This window comes from Polypterus senegalus, chromosome 15 (assembly GCF_016835505.1).
Source record: "Polypterus senegalus isolate Bchr_013 chromosome 15, ASM1683550v1, whole genome shotgun sequence".
NCBI classification, from domain to species: Eukaryota; Metazoa; Chordata; class Cladistia; order Polypteriformes; family Polypteridae; genus Polypterus; species Polypterus senegalus.
This window is the reverse complement of record NC_053168.1, coordinates 117364202-117381887: the sequence shown is the minus strand read 5'-3', so window position 1 is coordinate 117381887 and position 17686 is coordinate 117364202. Positions and strand designations below refer to the sequence as shown.

Here is a 17686-nt window from a genome sequence, read left to right as displayed (position 1 = left end):
CGGGGTAACATTGGTCCCAAAACACTGGCCCAGTGAAAGCAAACAAATAGGGAGCCCAGATTTGGTCATGAACCTGAAAAAAGTCCATCCATCCCTGGAGCCAATCCCACCAAGCAATGGGCACGGGCAGGAACAACCCCTGGACAGAGGACCCACCCATTACATGGTGAGCACACAGCATAGGTACAAATCTGCACCACCAGTCCAACTAACTAGTATTATTTTGGACTGTGGGAGGAAATCAGAGCAGCCTGGAGGAAACCAATATGGAAATAGAGAAAACCTACAAACTCTATGTAGGGAGTACTCAGAATGCGAACCCTGGCCTTTTAACTGAGAGGCTGTGTTAGTTACTCTGTGACAACATTAAAAAGTAGGCAACTTTGGGGTGGTGATTAGGTTGGCCAGCATTACCAAACTGTTACTGGAGTAATGAGGGACTTGCTGAACTTGTACTGGCCTTTCTGGAAATATCTGTTTTGGTTTCCTGTATGTATCTTTAGTTAGTGTTTTTGTTGATGTTATTTTGAAACCAATGTTGTGTACTTGATCTTTTTCCTGCTTTTTTCCTGTTCATTTTGAATTTCTGTGACACACAGAGCATGGGAAAAGTGCTATATAAAAATGTGTAATTTGTAACATGGAACTCACATGCTGTAGCAAATCATCACAGAGGAAGTCAGAGAACTTTTAGCACTAAAGCACTGAGGGACAATTGGAACGGTTTTCACTTATACACACACACACAGAGTGAGGACAACCCAGAAGACTTGAAGGCTCATGTTCTGCATGAAAGTCACTTTTGGTTTGCTAGGTGTTGAGAAGGGAAAGGACATCGATCCAGTTTTGCTACAGGACACCCATAACCTGCTTAGTGTACCCCATGTTGTACAGCTTAAAGGAAAAAGAGGACTGATATACTTCCCTTTTTCACCCTCTTCCCTAGAGCTCTGGACACCACTCTCCCTCTTTGTCCCAATGTCATCCAAACACTTAACTATTACAAGTCTGTGATAGCCAGTGTGATTTTCTATGCTGTAGTGCACTGAACTGGTAACGGCACTTCAAGAGAGGTATCGAAACAACAAGCTAATTTAAAGGGCAGGCTCAGTTATGGGACGCATTCTGGACCCTCTGGATGTCGTAGTAAAGGAGAGAATTAAAACAAAACTGAGTGTCATTATGAACAATTCTGCACATCCTTTCTCTGATACACTGACACTGAGTACTTTCAGCCAACAAATCATGGGACTTTTTTTAATACCAACAGCCTTGGAAGTTTCTTTTCTTTTTAATTCTCATTAATTCTTCATTTTGGTGTGTGTTCAGACCATAGTTTGAGTATCTATCTATCTATCTATCTATCTATCTATCTATCTATCTATCTATCTATCTATCTATCTATCTATCTATCTATCTATCTATCGTACACTGTATATTCTGTACTTCGATTGGTGACAGTGTAAGACAAACAGTTCACGTCTAACGTTACTTATACCAACTATATCCAGAGCGTACCACAGCCATAAATATAACTGAAATTAATTCAATATAAAATGGATGCACAATTATATAGAGAGTGACACTTTTGTCGTTCAAACGTAAACTACATTTCCCGAAATGCTTTGTGATAAGTTGTTGGCGCTAAAGGGGCGTGAGACGGCATAAATGTGAATTGCTTGCGCTGCGTTACTTGTACACGGCTGTTCTGTGCTTCGCAACGAATTATGTCTGCCCTCGTGAGACGTATAATCAGCTCGACCAAGGCTCCTGCTGCCATTGGACCGTACAGGTAGTCTGGTAAATCTTTTTAGTGAAGTTTTTCAGAAAACCCACGTGCATTTATTTCTCTTTTTTTGTTTGGTAAACAAATAGTATTTTTATTTCGTTGCGTTAGTATGCACGTGATTTCTTAACGCAGCAAATCCGAATATATTTCTGGATCTTTAGGACAAATAATAAGTCGTTAAGTTCAGCATTGCTTAAACAGATCGATAGTCTAGCTTCCCAACCAGGCGCCAAGCCTCTGGTGCAAAGGTTATTCTTGTGAAACTTTGGGTGACAGTGCGCTCAGTGGGATTTACAGTACTTCTCGCGAAGATGTCGGTTCTGAAAAGATCGATTACATACACGCCTAAAGCCCCAGTCAGACAGGGCATCTACAGGTAGGAGATTTTTAATTTAGAAGATGCGTCCTCCTGGCATAACGCCTTATTATTTGATCCTCATTCGGTTTGCATTTTAGTCAGTGTAGATGTAAGAATGTTCTATTCGTCTCTCATTGAATTTCTCTTTAATGACCCATTGTTAACTCTAAACTGCTCTGCTTTTGTACATTTACCTTGCGAAGTTAAGATTTACAAACAGAACTGGCATACACCCCGAATCCTTACGTTTGCAACACTCTGGAAAAAGCGGCTTAAACTGGATGGTTGGAAATGTATGTGTAATAAACGAAGTGCAGTTTTCTTTTATTGATTAACAGTGTGATACCAGGTATTGAATCAATCCCATTCCAAAATACATTTACAAATCTAGCGCATTTTCTTCTCTCCTCGGCAGCGCACTTTGTATATATTAACTTGAACTGGCATTTTGACAACTCGTTCTTGGTAGTTTCTGTAGGGAGCGCCGTCGCCAACCAATCATATTGCCTGGATGGAAATGTACTGCCCAATAAGAGAAGGGGTAGAGCAGGCGTGGGTGACAGTGTGGGGTCAAAGGAGAAGTGACTACTATTTAAGGAGTCTGAAACAGCGTTTTTATTTTCTCTTGACCACTAATTAACTGCTGACGAAAAGGAGTAGTTAGGCTTTTGTGAAATTTACGTATTTATAGCGTACGCTTCAATTAAATGTTTCTTAATATTTGTTTTGCAATAGTGATGAACTGTTTGGGGTCAGATTATTTTAACTATGAAAACTTATGTCAGGTCTTTCTGTGTTTTTGACAGGGGCCTTTCTTTAGGAATCTCTTAGTGCAAATACAGAAGGTGTTTAATGTAGGACAAATATAATCAATAGGATGTCATTGTGATTTACTGTTTAATTGGTTATGAAGACTACTCTACATATAAACTTTTTTGCATCTGCATATACTCTTGTGCAGAAGTATTCAAGTGAACTGGGAATACGAGACATTTTACAGAAGATTTTATTTTGACATTGTCACCTAGTTTCTATTGCCTCATGTTTTATGTGTCAGATTTAAGATTCATTTTGAACATTGCATCTCTAGAAATAACACTGACATTTGCAGCTTTTGAATACTTAAAATTGTACAAACATTAAATCATAACACTTGGTAGTCATTTTAGACTCGCATCACACCAAAAGATACTCGTCCAGAAAAACTCTTTCCTTCTGTTTTCTCTTAAATAAAATGAAGGTCTGTATTTTAAATTTTCACTGTACTTTGTACACTTGATGTTACTACAATAGAATTTGTTCATGCTGTGGCACTTGACACATGTCTTGTTTCCTCATTTTATCCTAACAGTATTCTGGCAGTTCCTGTTCCACCCTTTATGTTGTAATATGTATGTGTGTTTGTTTTTATCTGTAGTTATTACCTTGAACGTTCCACTATTATTGTATTTTTCAATATTACACAGAGTTTACTGGGGATTTGGATCTGATATTCCTAATGTGTGTATTATTGGACTACCCTAAACATTCTGGAGGTTAAGAAGAAAACTTTCTGTAAATATAAGGGATGAGCATTTCAAGCATAACCTATTACGAGAAACGTCAGTAAAACCAATTATGTTTTAATTTTTGGTCTTATCAGTGTGAGCACTAATAGACCTGTTTTAAAGTACGCAAAGCTTTTTTTTTTTAATTTTTTTATTTAATTGCAATCCATACAAAGCAATCAAGTTTTTACAAAAAGAAAAATTGAGTTAAGAACAGATTGATCCCCACCCCTAAGAGAGAGGGCAAGCCAAACGGCGTAAAATTTAAGGCTTGTACACATACCTAAATTAATAAATTCTCTGTGCTTCATGAACTTATTTTAAAATATTACTGATCAGATCCTGCTATGTTTTGAACACAAAGCTTTTCCGTGCCACTCAAATTCATAATGGCTAACACGGTACAACACCCTAGTACTACTGTGCCACTCAAATAAAAGCTGCTTATGCAAGCACTTCTGCAGATGACTTGACGTCTTCATCATTGGCACAGTCTTTACCACAGAAGTAGCCCTTTAGAATGGGGAACAGGTAGTAGACACACGTAGCCAGATCTGGAGAATATGGTGGGTGTGTCATCTCTTTGAATCTTTTGTTTAGAAAAACAGCATTTGCAGCATATGAAGTGTTAGCCTTAACTTTGTTTGAGCTCTGAGTCCTTTTGTTAAATATTTCTTCAATTTCTCCAAGTCCACGTTTATTAGCTTGCAGTTCTACTTGGAACAAGGTCTGTGGTGATGTTTCATGTTTGGAATCAACATTTTGGGCGTCCACTGTGCATAGATTTTGCTCATATTTAGTTGTTCATCCATCCATTATCCAACCTGCTATATCCTTACTACAGGATCACAGGGGTCTGCTGGAGCCTATCCCAGCCAGCACAGGGCGCAAGGCAGGAAACAAACCCTGGGCAGGGTGCCAGCCCACCGCAGTTTAGTTTGTTCATTAAATATTAATTGAAGTGACCCCTAACTTTCCACAATGTCTTGATGTCTGACTCCCCATCTCCCTTTGAGTCTCCATTGTGGTTCTCCCAGCAGTGTCAACATTTTCTTTTGGTTCTGACCTTAGGTCATCTTCAGACAACTTCCGGCCATTATGGAATTCTTCACCCCATGTCTTGACTATGGGATACAGTGGTGACCCATAATGGTCTAGACTAGAATCTCAGAAGGCCTACTTGTTCTCCAGCGTTGGAAATTTGGAGATGGCACAATACTAGATTTTGTCATTTTTAGTGTCAATGTTAACTTTATTCTGAAACGAGAAATATTCCCTGTAAGCCACAAATGCTGGAAAATTGTAATCCACACCGGAACTGATCTGTGACCACTTTGAAAATCAGTACTGTAGAAGACCCCTTCAGGCTCTCGCTCAAAACGTTTTGATCGTCACGTCATATGTGTTAGCATTAGGCCATGTGACTGCATCTTTAAGGACAGTATCTCCAGCAGCACAATTTTCTGGCTGAAACATCTCTCAGTTAGTTGGAAAAAAAGACAAGATTGAATGATGCAATTTGCTATACAAAGAATAGTCAAACATGCAAATGATGACATACAGGAAATGCAAAATCATATTGCAAATTGAAAACTTAAAACATAAAAAAAAAATCATTCAAATAAAATGCTGGAATGGAGAGCTTGGAAAAGTGGCTTTGGCTAGAGTTCTGTATCTGCATCATTATGTGAAGCTCCCGTCTTTGTGCCTTCGTCTCTCTGCCATGCTCTATACACTCCCAGAGTGTTTAGGTTTTCTCTCCTCATAGATAAAGTATCCATAATACCAGTACTCTCCCACACCAGCTTTGTGTAAGCAAGTTTATAAACTAGTGACATTTATTTTAAAATTGACTTGTACAGTTTTCTGTTTCAAGTAGATGTTTTTAGTTGAATTATTTGCTCACCTTTATATTTGGTGCTGCAGATTATTTTGTCATTATTCTGTCTGTATAATATATCTGTATAACTCTCTGTTCGTTACTGTTTTCTGTGAGCTTTTTACCAAAAAGTACTTGGAATCAAAGTCCTGAATTTCACATAAATGGTGGTGATGTAAAAACTGTGCAATCATTTTGCTTTTGTTTTTATTTTGGAGTATATTGTACAGTCAATCAGTCATTTGCCAACCCACTATATCCTAACTACAGGGTCACAGAGGTCTGCTGGAGCCAATCCCAGCCAGCACAGGGCGCAAGACAGGAACAAACCCCGGCCGGGCAGGGCGCCAGCCCACCGCAGATTGTACAGTCATTTCGGACTTATTAACATTTTCTTCTTCACTTGCTGCCAGTTTGTAAAATGAAATCAATTTTCTGAATCTTTAACTCCAGTTTATTATGAAGAGTAACTGGTCATTGTGGGGTGGAGCATTGGAGCACAGAAAATTTTACAGATGACTGGAAAATACTCAGTGTGTCGGGGTCATTGGGTTACTGCACATCCAAAGGTCTCAATCCTACTTATCGAAGTTTATACATCAATAAATTGAGTCAATGCAATCTAGCGGAAGGTTATTGGTGGCAGAAGGGCACCAGATCCAGAACAGGACATTACTCCATCACAACAAACACACAATTACTCATCAGTATTCATTTATTCACTGGGTCAGATTAGACTGTCCGTTATGGATACAAGAAAGAAATCCAAAGTATTTAGAAGAAAATCTCTCAAACATGGAGAGAACATATATACTCCATACTGACAGTTCTTGGGCCTGGATTTGAACGCAGCAATATGCATCTGTGAGACAGCTGGGTTAAGTGCTCTGCCACAGTTCATGAGAAACAAAAAAATAAAAACTGCATTGTGATCAGCTTCAGAAATCATGTGAAAGAAAATCCTGATGTCTTTTAAATTTGTTTCCTTTTTAGCCAAGCTGTGGTGGTTGATCGCACCATGTATATTTCGGGGCAACTGGGAATGGATGTTACTTCGGGGCAGCTCGTCGCTGGAGGGGTGTTGGAAGAAGCCCGCCAGGTGAGAGAGCCAGTAATTCCAGGATATCTGACACAGTACCCTAATTAGTTTTAAGTGAATAAAGAGAAGAAAGGTTGCATGAATATATTGTCTTGCATTTTTTTTTTTGTTTGGTCCTCGTGGCAGCAGATGGACAGTTAAGAGAGCTATTATATGTACAGACAGAAGTCAGTGGGCAACACTTGAGTCCACTTGTCAGCTACAGCTAATAACTATTTGGTGGAAACTGGGGAGTAAATTCAGGGGGTGATAACTTAGGGTGTGGTGGGGTTTGATAAGGATGCAGATGCTGACCTTGGTGGTGGAATGTACAGACTTTACAAACCACAAAAGAATTTGAATCCAGTACATTGGATCCATAAGACAGCAGAGACAACATTGTGCTGTCAGTATTTATTAAGTATTTTAACTCTGGTTTGACCATTCATTCATTGTTTGAGCTATTGGAGACCTGCTTGGAATAAAATCTATTTTGTGAATGAGTAGTGCTGCTTGATTCAGAAAAGTCAAAGCTTATACACTTAATATTTTTCTCGAGGGTTCAGATTTTACATATTTTAACACCAGGATTAAAAAGATTTGCCTGTAGTGATTTATTTCCTTTTTGTGTGGCTTTGTTCAAATTTTGTTGCAAATTTTACATTTCATCAAAACACTTGAATTCAGACAAATGTGTAAAAATAACTAAAATTATGAAAAAATGTGCAAACATGTCAGAACCCAGTAAGCCAATTCTAACATTTGCCTGAATTAGCATATCATTTGAGTTGCTGTATTCCACATGAGTAAATTATTAACTTGTTCTCAGATGTTTCACCCTGTATTCTTATGCCACCCTGGCATAAAATTAAAGCGGTACAGTAAAAATGCATCCCTGCAAGGGGGGAATAAGAAGGCTAGCTGAAAGTGCAGCAGTGCTCAAGTACATGGGGGCCTTGTGATAACAAGGATCCATGCGGACACGACAGAGTTGGCTGAAATAACAGTCCTACACTGGTGATTTGAGGTGACTGCAAAAGCTTGAGGCATACAGTGGAATGCAGAAAACAGAGCCCTGAGCAGGCTAATATCTACACATTCACAGCGTCTCATGCCAGCCTGGTCAGGGCTGTATTTACCAAGTTATGCCAGCACAGAGACATACGGAAAAAGCCTGTTTTGAGATCAAGTTAACCCATACAAGCGGTAGGTGGTTGGAATTCGCTGAAGAAGCAGACCTCTACTAGGGCATGAGGGCAAGGTGGTACGGTGTTGGATGGCATAAGGTGATGTCTTGAAGAAGCAGCACTTGTGAGCCCAATGCCAGCAAATTTAGTGAAAGTCAACTCTCTCTCTCTCTCTCTCTCTCTGTGTGTGTGTCATTGCTACTTGTCTTTGCACTCATGATTACATGTTTGAACGTCATCTTTTGTTACCAGGCTCTTGTGAACATGGGGGAAATTCTAAAAGCCGCAGGATGTGACTATAATAATGGTAAGTGTGACCCACCGTCCATTTTGTTGTTCTAGTTATGTGGCCTCTATAAGAAATAATAAAGTGTTGGGTTTATGGCACCATTCAAATTTCAAAACAAGACAAAAGGTAACTATTTGGTCTTATCATTTTTGTGATAAACTGGTTATTAATCATAATGTAACATCGGGTCAAGAAGTGACTAGAACTCCATAGACAAGAAATCCACCTTTGTGGCATGGTGCCATTCACCCCCAGCTCCATCTTCATCTAGAAATGATTTACAGACATGATAAAAGTGGATTCTCCTCTTTTATGAGAAGATGGTCTCAGTCACATTCCCCCTACATTGTGATTGGTGTCCTTGAAGTGAGTTCCACTTCCACATTGCTCTCAAACTTTAAACTTACAATTGAAATAGTGCTGAGTGGCATGTTAGTGTACAGGTTTGCACTGCTGCTGTATAAACTGAGGAACCTCCGGCACCAGAGCTTGTAGGATTTGTCTCCATACTCCAGTTTTCTCTCCCATCCTAAATACTTGTATACTGCATTAGTTGGCCCAATATGAGGAAGTGTGGGTATGTGCATGAGTTTGTACAAGCATCCCACAGCTCCCAAGATAGGTTTTAGATAAGAAAAATGTTTAATAGAATTGGTAATTTCAGAAAGTGAATGAATGGTTGGGTGGAGTCCTGAAGGTTTTAACTGGAATTAATTTTTTAATAGAAATAGTAGTTTCAGATTGTGGATAGGTGGAGTCCTGCTTACTAGATGGCACTGTATTTCCTGCATGTGGTTGCTTAGTGAGAGGCAGATTCCAGATGTCATACGTCTGTTTCTGCTGATTTTGGTGTTTTCTAATTCTCCATGTTGATATCTGGTGCTTTAAGTTCCTCTGTTTGTTTGTTTTTTTTAGTATTTCATTCTATTTTTCCCGTTACTACTTATTTGTATTCCAGTGTTGAATTTCATGAGTTTAATGCCATATTTTATTCATGTTTTCTTTCCAACACCCCTTGTGATTTGAAATGATAGTAATGGCTCTGTATACAATAAAGACTTTATAGTAGACATTGTGTCTTAGATTGAAACTGTGTTTTGGGTACCTAAAAGTACTTTCAGATCACACTTGCATGGTAGCTTGTGTGCTTTCTAAGCAGCTGATCTTAGTTCCATTACAGTTAATTTAAACAGTCTCCCCCTTTAAAATCCCATTTTATTTGTTAGGTCTGAATGAAAATTAGAAAAGTGCTCCTGAGATATCCATTGAGATTTGACAGTCTAAATGTTTGACTTTGAACCTCGTTGAACAATGTTAGTAACCATGCAAGAGCGGATTATGACCAGAAGAGGTCTCCATTTCCTATGGCAATCACAGTTTTCAATATTCTCATGCTAGTTAGGCAGTGGGTTTTGCAGGTTCCCATTTTTTACTGACTCAGCCTTGTCTCTTACCTCTCTTGTTCCAGTGGTCAAGACAACAGTCCTTCTGGCAGATATAAATGACTTCAATGGAGTAAATGACATTTATAAGCAGTGTAAGTATCTGTATATGCGTTGTCTCACATGCTGATGCTGAGGCAATGAAGTGACTATACTGTACTAAAGAGTGAAACTGAAATGTAGGCCAACATAATGGGATTTAATGTTGAATCAACAAGTCAGCTTCCCAGTTTTGAATACTGCGCCCAATCCCTTTATGTATGAAATGAGCACATTATCTCCATCTCTGTGTTGGTGTATCTCTAGGTATTCCTAATTTAGGGGTGTGTTCAGTTAATTTTGATTCTAAACAGGACCCATTTAAGCACACACAACACGCGTTTATTTAAGCAGGGAAGCACTTCCCTCTCGTTCCCTATAGCAGCATAGTAAACAAGCACCAATACTAAGAAAACAACACTTTGTCTTCTTTTCTTCTCTGTCTCTCTCTCTTTCTTTTGCCTCTACTCCTCCTCCAGCAAACGTTGTCTTCCTCTTCCTGTCTCTGACTCCCAGAATAGTGGCAGCTGGCTTCTTTTAAGCCGCACCCAGGACAACTCCAGGTGGTCCATCAGCATGTTCTGGAAATACTCCCAGGTGTGGTAGAAGTCCAACATCATAGGGCTCTGTAGTCTCTGCAGCTCCCGCTGGCTTCACCCACAGATCCCAACCGGGCTACAACGAACTCCATCCCCCCCAGTCCTTCCATTATATAGACATCCCGGCTGGGCAAGGGCCCTATCCGTCTACCTAATATCTATACCTCGGAGTGGGCCTTGAAGTAAACTTTTGTTTGCTGTCTGCACCCATTGGTGCTGCAATGTGTTGTAGTTGCTTTTAAAACTATTTCATGTTATTTGTGACGTGTAATGCCAAAAAAGTGTATGGGGTCGGTGGTTAACTAGAAATGTTTGTTTTAGCTGAATCTGGCAGTCATTTAATCGTTGCTTCCAAAAGTGAGAGGCTTTGATTTTTATTAAATAGCCAATAGTCTTTTTGTGTTCCTTTGCTTTATTAAAGGAATATCCAGTGATGGTGATGGGAAGTTGGCCACTGAACAGCACAAAGACTAGCTTTAAACTCTCAAAATGTGCTTAGCCTTAGACAAGTTCTTTGTTGTCTCTGTTTAAAGGTATCATCCATTCTGTGTTCTACACACATTTGTCCCTCTTGGGGCCATGTTGGTTGAGTACATCGAGAATTTCTGGACCTTACTAGGGCCTGAGAAGCAGCTGATGTACTCCATTTGATAAAGATTTTGCTCTCTCTTCTCTTGTAGTTTTCAAGAGTCATTTCCCTGCAAGAGCAGCATACCAGGTGGCAGCACTGCCAAGGGTAAGGAGTAATGTCTTTTCAATCAGTCAAGCCAACTTTAGTTTCTATAATGCATTTCACGGCACTTTATATAAAACACAGAAGCATATCATATAGCAACAAGATCACCACACCATTTCTGCCTTTTTTTTTTTATCTAGTTCAAAGTTTCTGAAAACCTTACATACAATTTGTTTCAATAATATGATACAGTGACAAAAAATAAAACACTTTTCAGACCTTAATATGATAAATATCTTATATACTTGCGTTTAAGTTCTCCCGTGGATAAGTCGGGGCTTGATTTTACAGTATAATTTCTGGTATTTTATAATGTCAGTCATATAAGTAGAATGTGGAAAACTCACGCTATTGGTCCAAGAGATTATAATATGCTAACGCTCACCTGAGAGAGTAACCATGGAGCACACTGCCTTTTTGTTCTGTGTATTGTGCCTACGTGACCACTGTAATACCTGAACTATTCCGAAGCAACATTTGCACTGATTAGTGTTTTTTTTGTACCTCACATCCTCATACACCTTTATCATAAGAGCATCCCTTATCTACAATAGAGCGTTCGATCTGAAGAAAATATGAAACTGGTTTTAAATTAAAAGTTGTTGAAGTAGCGAAAGAAATTGGTAAATGTGCTGCTGCAACAAAATTCTATGTGTCTGAGAAACTGGTGCGAGATTGGAGGAGGCAAGTAGTAAAAAAAAAAAAAAAAGGTGTTGCATTTTGAACGGGTGTATAAGTCGCAGTCTGATTTTTATGATCAATTTTTCTGGTTTCAAGACGTGACATATATGTGAGTATATACAGGTGCCGGTCATAAAATTAGAATATCATGACAAAGTTGATTTATTTCAGTAATTCTATTCAAAAAGTGAAACTTGTATATTAGATTCATTCATTACACACAGACTGATGTATTTCAAATGTTTATTTCTTTTAATTTTGATGATTATAACTGACAACTAATGAAAGTCCCAAATTCAGTAGCTCAGAAAATTAGAATATTGTGAAAAGGTTCAATATTGAAGACACCTGGTGCCACACTCTAATCAGCTAATTAACTCAAAACACCTGCAAAAGCCTTTAAATGGTCTCTCAGTCTAGTTCTGTAGGCTACACAATCATGGGGAAGACTGCTGACTTGACAGTTGTCCAAAAGACGACCATTGACACCTTGCACAAGGAGGACAAGACACAAAAGGTCATTGCTAAAGAGGCTGGCTATTCACAGAGCTCTGTGTCCAAGCACATAAATAGAGAGGCGAAGGGAAGAACAAGATGTGGTAGAAAAAAGTGTACAAGCAATAGGGATAACCGCACCCTGGAGAGGATTGTGAAACAAAACCCATTCAAAACTGTGGGGGAGATTCACAAAGAGTGGACTGCAGCTGGAGTCAGTGCTTCAAGAACCACCACGCACAGACGTATGCAAGACATGGGTTTCAGCTGTCGCATTCCTTGTGTCAAGCCACTCTTCAACAAGAGACAGCGTCAGAAGCGTCTTGCCTGGGCTAAAGACAAAAAGGACTGGACTGCTGCCGAGTGGTCCAAAGTTATGTTCTCTGATGAAAGTAAATTTTGCATTTCCTTTGGAAATCAAGGTCCCAGAGTCTGGAGGAAGAGGTACAGAATCCACGTTGCTTGAGGTCCAGTGTAAAGTTTCCACAGTCAGTGATGGTTTGGGGTGCCATGTCATCTGCTGGTGTTGGTCCATTGTGTTTTCTGAGGTCCAAGGTCAACACAGCCGTCTACCAGGAAGTTTTAGAGCACTTCATGCTTCCTGCTGCTGACGAACTTTATGGAGATGCAGATTTCATTTTCCAACAGGACCTGGCACCTGCACAAAGTACCAAAGCTACCAGTACCTGGTTTAAGGACCATGGTATCCCTGTTCTTGATTGGCCAGCAAACTCCCCTGACCTTAACCCCATAGAAAATCTATGGGGTATTGTGAAGAGGAAGATGCAATACGCCAGACCCAACAATTCAGAAGAGCTGAAGGCCACTATCAGAGCAACATGGGCTCTCATAACACCTGAGCAGTGCCACAGACTGATCGACTCCATGCCACGCCGCATTGCTGCAGTAATCCAGGCCAAAGGAGCTCCAACTAAATAATGAGTGCTGTACATGCTCATACTTTTCATGTTCATACCCTTCAGTTGGCCAACATTTCTAAAAATCCTTTTTTGCATTGGTCTTAATCCATCCATCCATTTTCTAACCCACTGAATCCGAATACAGGGTCACGGGGGGTCTGCTGGAGCCAATCCCAGCCAACACAGGGCACAAGGCAGGAACCAATCCAGGGCAGGGTGCCAACCCACCGCAGGACACACACAAACACACCCACACACCAAGCACACACTAGGGCCAATTTAGAATCGCCAATCCACCTAACCTGCATGTCTTTGGACTGTGGGAGGAAACCCACGCAGACACGGGGAGAACATGCAAACTCCACGCAGGGAGGAGCCGGGAAGCAAACCCGGGTCTCCTAACTGCGAGGCAGCAGCACTACCACTGCGCCACCGTGCCACCCTTGGTCTTAATTGATATTCTAATTTTCCGAGATACTGAATTTGGGACTTTCATTTAGTTGTCAGTTATAATCATCAAAATTAAAAGAAATAAACATTTGAAATACATCAGTCTGTGTGTAATGAATGAATCTAATATACAAGTTTCACTTTTTGAATGGAATTACTGAAATAAATCAACTTTTTATGATGATATTCTAATTTTATGATCGGCACCTATATGGTAGTAACAATAAAGCAGTAGGCTAAAAATGAAAATTGATGACAGTAGATTTGGAATCAGTCCATTAGGTGCACAGGTGTACATTAAAGGTTAACGTCCAGTAAAAGCATTCATGCTTAAGTCTTTAGAGTTTTTTATTACAAATGAAGCGTCACTGAAATTTTGGAAGAGTTACAAGACGAGCCCATCGAGATCTGTAATACCTGGCAGATTCAGATGAAGAAATAATAATAAGCAGAATCTATTGATGGATCCTTGCATGTCGGCACCGGAGTTTTGTAAATTATTTTTATATCGGAGAGGAAGTCTGTGTAGATGAGACTTATGAGGAGTGCATTTGGTTTGTAACGGAACTGTGGCAGCAATGTTTTAAACTCTTTGCAATCTTTTCATAGCTTGGCAGAAACTGTGAGTAGCGGCAATCTAGCTAACCATTTTTGCAAGGATGCTTTTATATTTCTGCTTTAGAAGACAATGCGAGCCTCTGCTGCTGTTTCATAGATGATAGAAAGAAGTATTAACCTCAGATAGTTTTAGATTTAAACGAGCTGAAATACCCAGCGTTGCCCGGGAGGAAAATAAAGTTCTTTTTTTTTTTTTAATTGTTTGAGAAAAATTATAATTAAAAAAACCAACTTTAAAAATAAAAATTAAATTAACACACAATAAACCTGGGTTCACTTTCCAGGTCCTCCCTGTGTGGAGTTTGGATGTTCTCCCCGTGTCTGCGTGGGTTTTGTGCAGTGCGCTGGTGGCCTGCCTAGGGTTTGTTTCCTGCCTTGCACACTGTGTTGGCTGGGGTTGGCTCCAGAAGACCCTCGTGACCCTGTAGTTAGGATATAACGGGTTGGATAATGGATGGATGGATGGATAAAGACTCACTAATGTGCTTGTCTTGCGGTGTTGTATGTATGTTATCATCCAGTTGACGCTCAGAACCGGCCAACTGTATTTAATTTAAAAAGCAACAGGGGCGCGGTACTGGTCCAAAATAAAGAATGCTGGCTGTCGCCTGGAATATACTAACTGTGTAACAGCATGGGATCCTAGAAAGTATTTAAATCATCAGAACTACTGTGGGCATCTCTCTGCTAGGTGGATTCATGTTGCCGACATGCTCGTATCGTTTATGCATTAGCAGCTAAGCAACTGTCTTTCTTAGGAGGTTTCCTTTTGCCAGTGTACTCCCCTCGCTTGCGTATCCTCATAGCTGGAGTCCTCATCCCAACTCTATAGCTCACTTCCAGGCCGGATAGACACTCACACTTGCACCGGCAGAACTCTATTTATTCAAACATAAAAGAATGTTGGCAGTCGCCTCCAGTTCACCCTCTGGTGGTCATCAACTGGCTAATAACATCCATACAAGACAGCAAGATCACCCCCCACCCTACCCAGAAGGGGGTGGGTTAGGGCTGATTTCACCTTACAGTATGCTTAGTCGACCAATGAGGAACATGTGTACCAAGTTTCATGAAAATCACTCCAGGTGTTTGGACATGATGCTGGAACACACATACATACATACATACATACATACATACATACATACATACACACGTTGACTTGTATATATGGTTATGTGCTGTTCTGTATGATGGAGACAGATGCAGTTAAGTTCTCAAGATGTGAGTTTTAGGAGTTGGTCAAACTAGTTAATTTAAAGCAGACATCCCTTAAGAAGCATTTCAGTTTTTGTTAATATTCATCCATAAGATGTCGGCAGTTGTCCATTCAGTAAGGAGCCAGTAAGTTTGTGTGTTTTGAACATGTAGCCAGGAGTGATTTTGATATAGAAATGGATGTAATCTATAAACAAGATAAACGGAAGCTTCTGCTAAATCAAATCTCCCAGTGATCATGTAGATCTTGTCAGGGAGTGGACCAAAAGCCTTGCTTGCAAAGTGCCATCCGTACCAAAGACAACAGGCTGCATGTGTCCAGAGAGGTGGGAGCACATCCAAAAACAACGTACTCCATTCTCTTTATATGTGTCAATCAGTCTTGCAGGCGTTTATTTTCTCTTACGTTTACATTCTATTCTGTTCAGATCTTACAGCCAACAGTAAAAATTCCCTCTTTTTTTATATTCTCTTTCTTCCAGGGTGGCCGCGTTGAGATTGAAGCAGTTGCTGTCATTGGACCAGTTCAAGATGCACCACAAAGCTGACAGAAACTTCAGTCAGATAGCAAACTGTAGCGCATCACCCAGAAACTGCGCCGTCTCTGGATGTAGGTGGAGACACGTGTTGAACCAATTAGACTTAGAGCTCACTAACTTTTTAATTTGCTTAATTTATATTTAGAAATTCGTTGCTTCACTTCATTTCCATATTTCCTCCATTTCTAACAGATTATTGTATTGATTGTTAGATCTACTTGTGTTTTTAAAGGAGACCGTGCAGAAGACATTGTTTTTTTTTTTTTCCAACTTTATACATATAAACAGAAATAAAATAAAAAATATATTCTTTCTGGCACTCAGCTGGTCTGTATTTATAACATAACATTCTCACACTTGCTAAATCTAAATCAGAGTCACGAGGAGCATTGCGGCCTATATTGGAATTTTTAGGTGTGAGGAAAAACCAACCTGAAAAGAGCAAATTTAACTTACTGAGCAGGTGTTTGGAATGCTGGAGAAAAACAGATTAGAAATGAGAGCCAAGAAAAGTGTGCAGATGTTATCCAGATAATAATCAGCTGGGGTCGAAACCCAGAATGGCCGATGTGTGTGGAAGTAGCACTAACCATTCTGCCACAGTTTGGCTTAGAAAAGAAATAAATGTTCAGATAATCATTTCATGTTTTCACTAATTTCAAGTGGAAAAGAAAAAAATCAAGTCATTCTCTTTATTTTCACATTTCATTAGATGGATAAAATTGCATGTTAGCAGGCCTGGCTTCCCCTCTTCAGTGTGTACACACATCATTTTGTGGTAGCTTTGTTGCACCTTCATAGGTTTTAGTGAAGGGGTGACCTATTATGTCTTATCTTTTAGGACTGATAGATACTTTATTAATCCCAAGGGGAAATTCACATACTCCAGCAGCAGCATACTGATGATAAAACAATATTAAATTACATAGTAATAAAAATGAAGGTAGAACAGTCAATAACTTTGTATAATGTTAACGTTTACACCCCCAGGTGGAATTAAAGAGTCGCATAGTGTGGAGGAGGAACAACAACAGCATTTATTTATATAGCACAGTTTCATACAAATAATGTAGCTCAAAGTACTTTACACGATGAAGAAAAGGGAAAAAAAGAATTAAAATAAGACAACACTAATTAACATAGAATAAGAGTAAGGTCCGATTGCCAGGGAGGACAGAAAAAGCAAAAAAAAAAAAAACCCCAGACGGCTGGAGAGAAAAAATAAAATCTGCAGGAGTTCCAGACCATAAGACCGCCCAGCCCCCTCTGGGCAACAATCTCCTCAGTCTGTCAGTGGAGCAGGATGGTGACAGCAGTCTGTCACTGAAGCTGCTCTTCTGTCTGGAGATGACACTGTTCAGAGGATGCAGTGGATTCTCCATGCCTACAATAGAGCCTGCCTTCCTCACCAGTTTGTCCAGGCGTGAGGCGTCGCTCTTCTTTATGCTGCCTCCCCAGCACACCACCACATAGAAGAGGGTGCTCGCCACAACCGTCTGATAGAAAATCTGCAGTATCTTATTACAGATGTTGAAGGACGCCAATTTTCTAAGTAAGTATAGTCGGCTCCATCCTTTCTTAAACAGAGCATCAGTATTGGCAGTCCAGTCCAATTTATCATCCAGCTGCACTCCCAGGTATTTATAGGTCTGTATCCTCTGCACACAGTCACCTCTGATGATTACGGGGTCCATGAGGGGCCTGGTCCTCCTAAAATCCACCACCAGCTCCTTGGTTTTGCTGGTGTTCAGTTGTAGGTGGTTTGAGTCGCACCATTTAACAAAGTCCTTGATTAGCTTCCTATACTACTACTCCTGCCCAC

At 40.0% G+C, this 17686-nt stretch overlaps 1 protein-coding gene across 2 annotated transcripts; it reads left to right on the top strand.

The window, feature by feature from the left end:
• Positions 1-1659: 1659 nt before the first annotated feature.
• rida (reactive intermediate imine deaminase A homolog) lies at positions 1660-16800 on the top strand. 2 transcript variants are annotated; one of them, XM_039737247.1, is made up of 6 exons: positions 1660-1792; positions 6567-6672; positions 8091-8145; positions 9596-9664; positions 10888-10943; positions 15808-16799. In XM_039737247.1, exons 1-6 carry the CDS (start codon positions 1728-1730, stop codon positions 15871-15873), a joined length of 417 nt encoding a protein of 138 aa, XP_039593181.1. In that variant the 5' UTR covers positions 1660-1727; the 3' UTR covers positions 15874-16799. The 2 variants fall into 2 exon arrangements, with proteins under 2 accessions (XP_039593181.1, XP_039593182.1); XM_039737248.1 differs by lacking the exon at positions 1660-1792 and adding an exon at positions 2037-2165 and having other exon boundaries at positions 15808-16800.
• Positions 16801-17686: the final 886 nt, after the last annotated feature.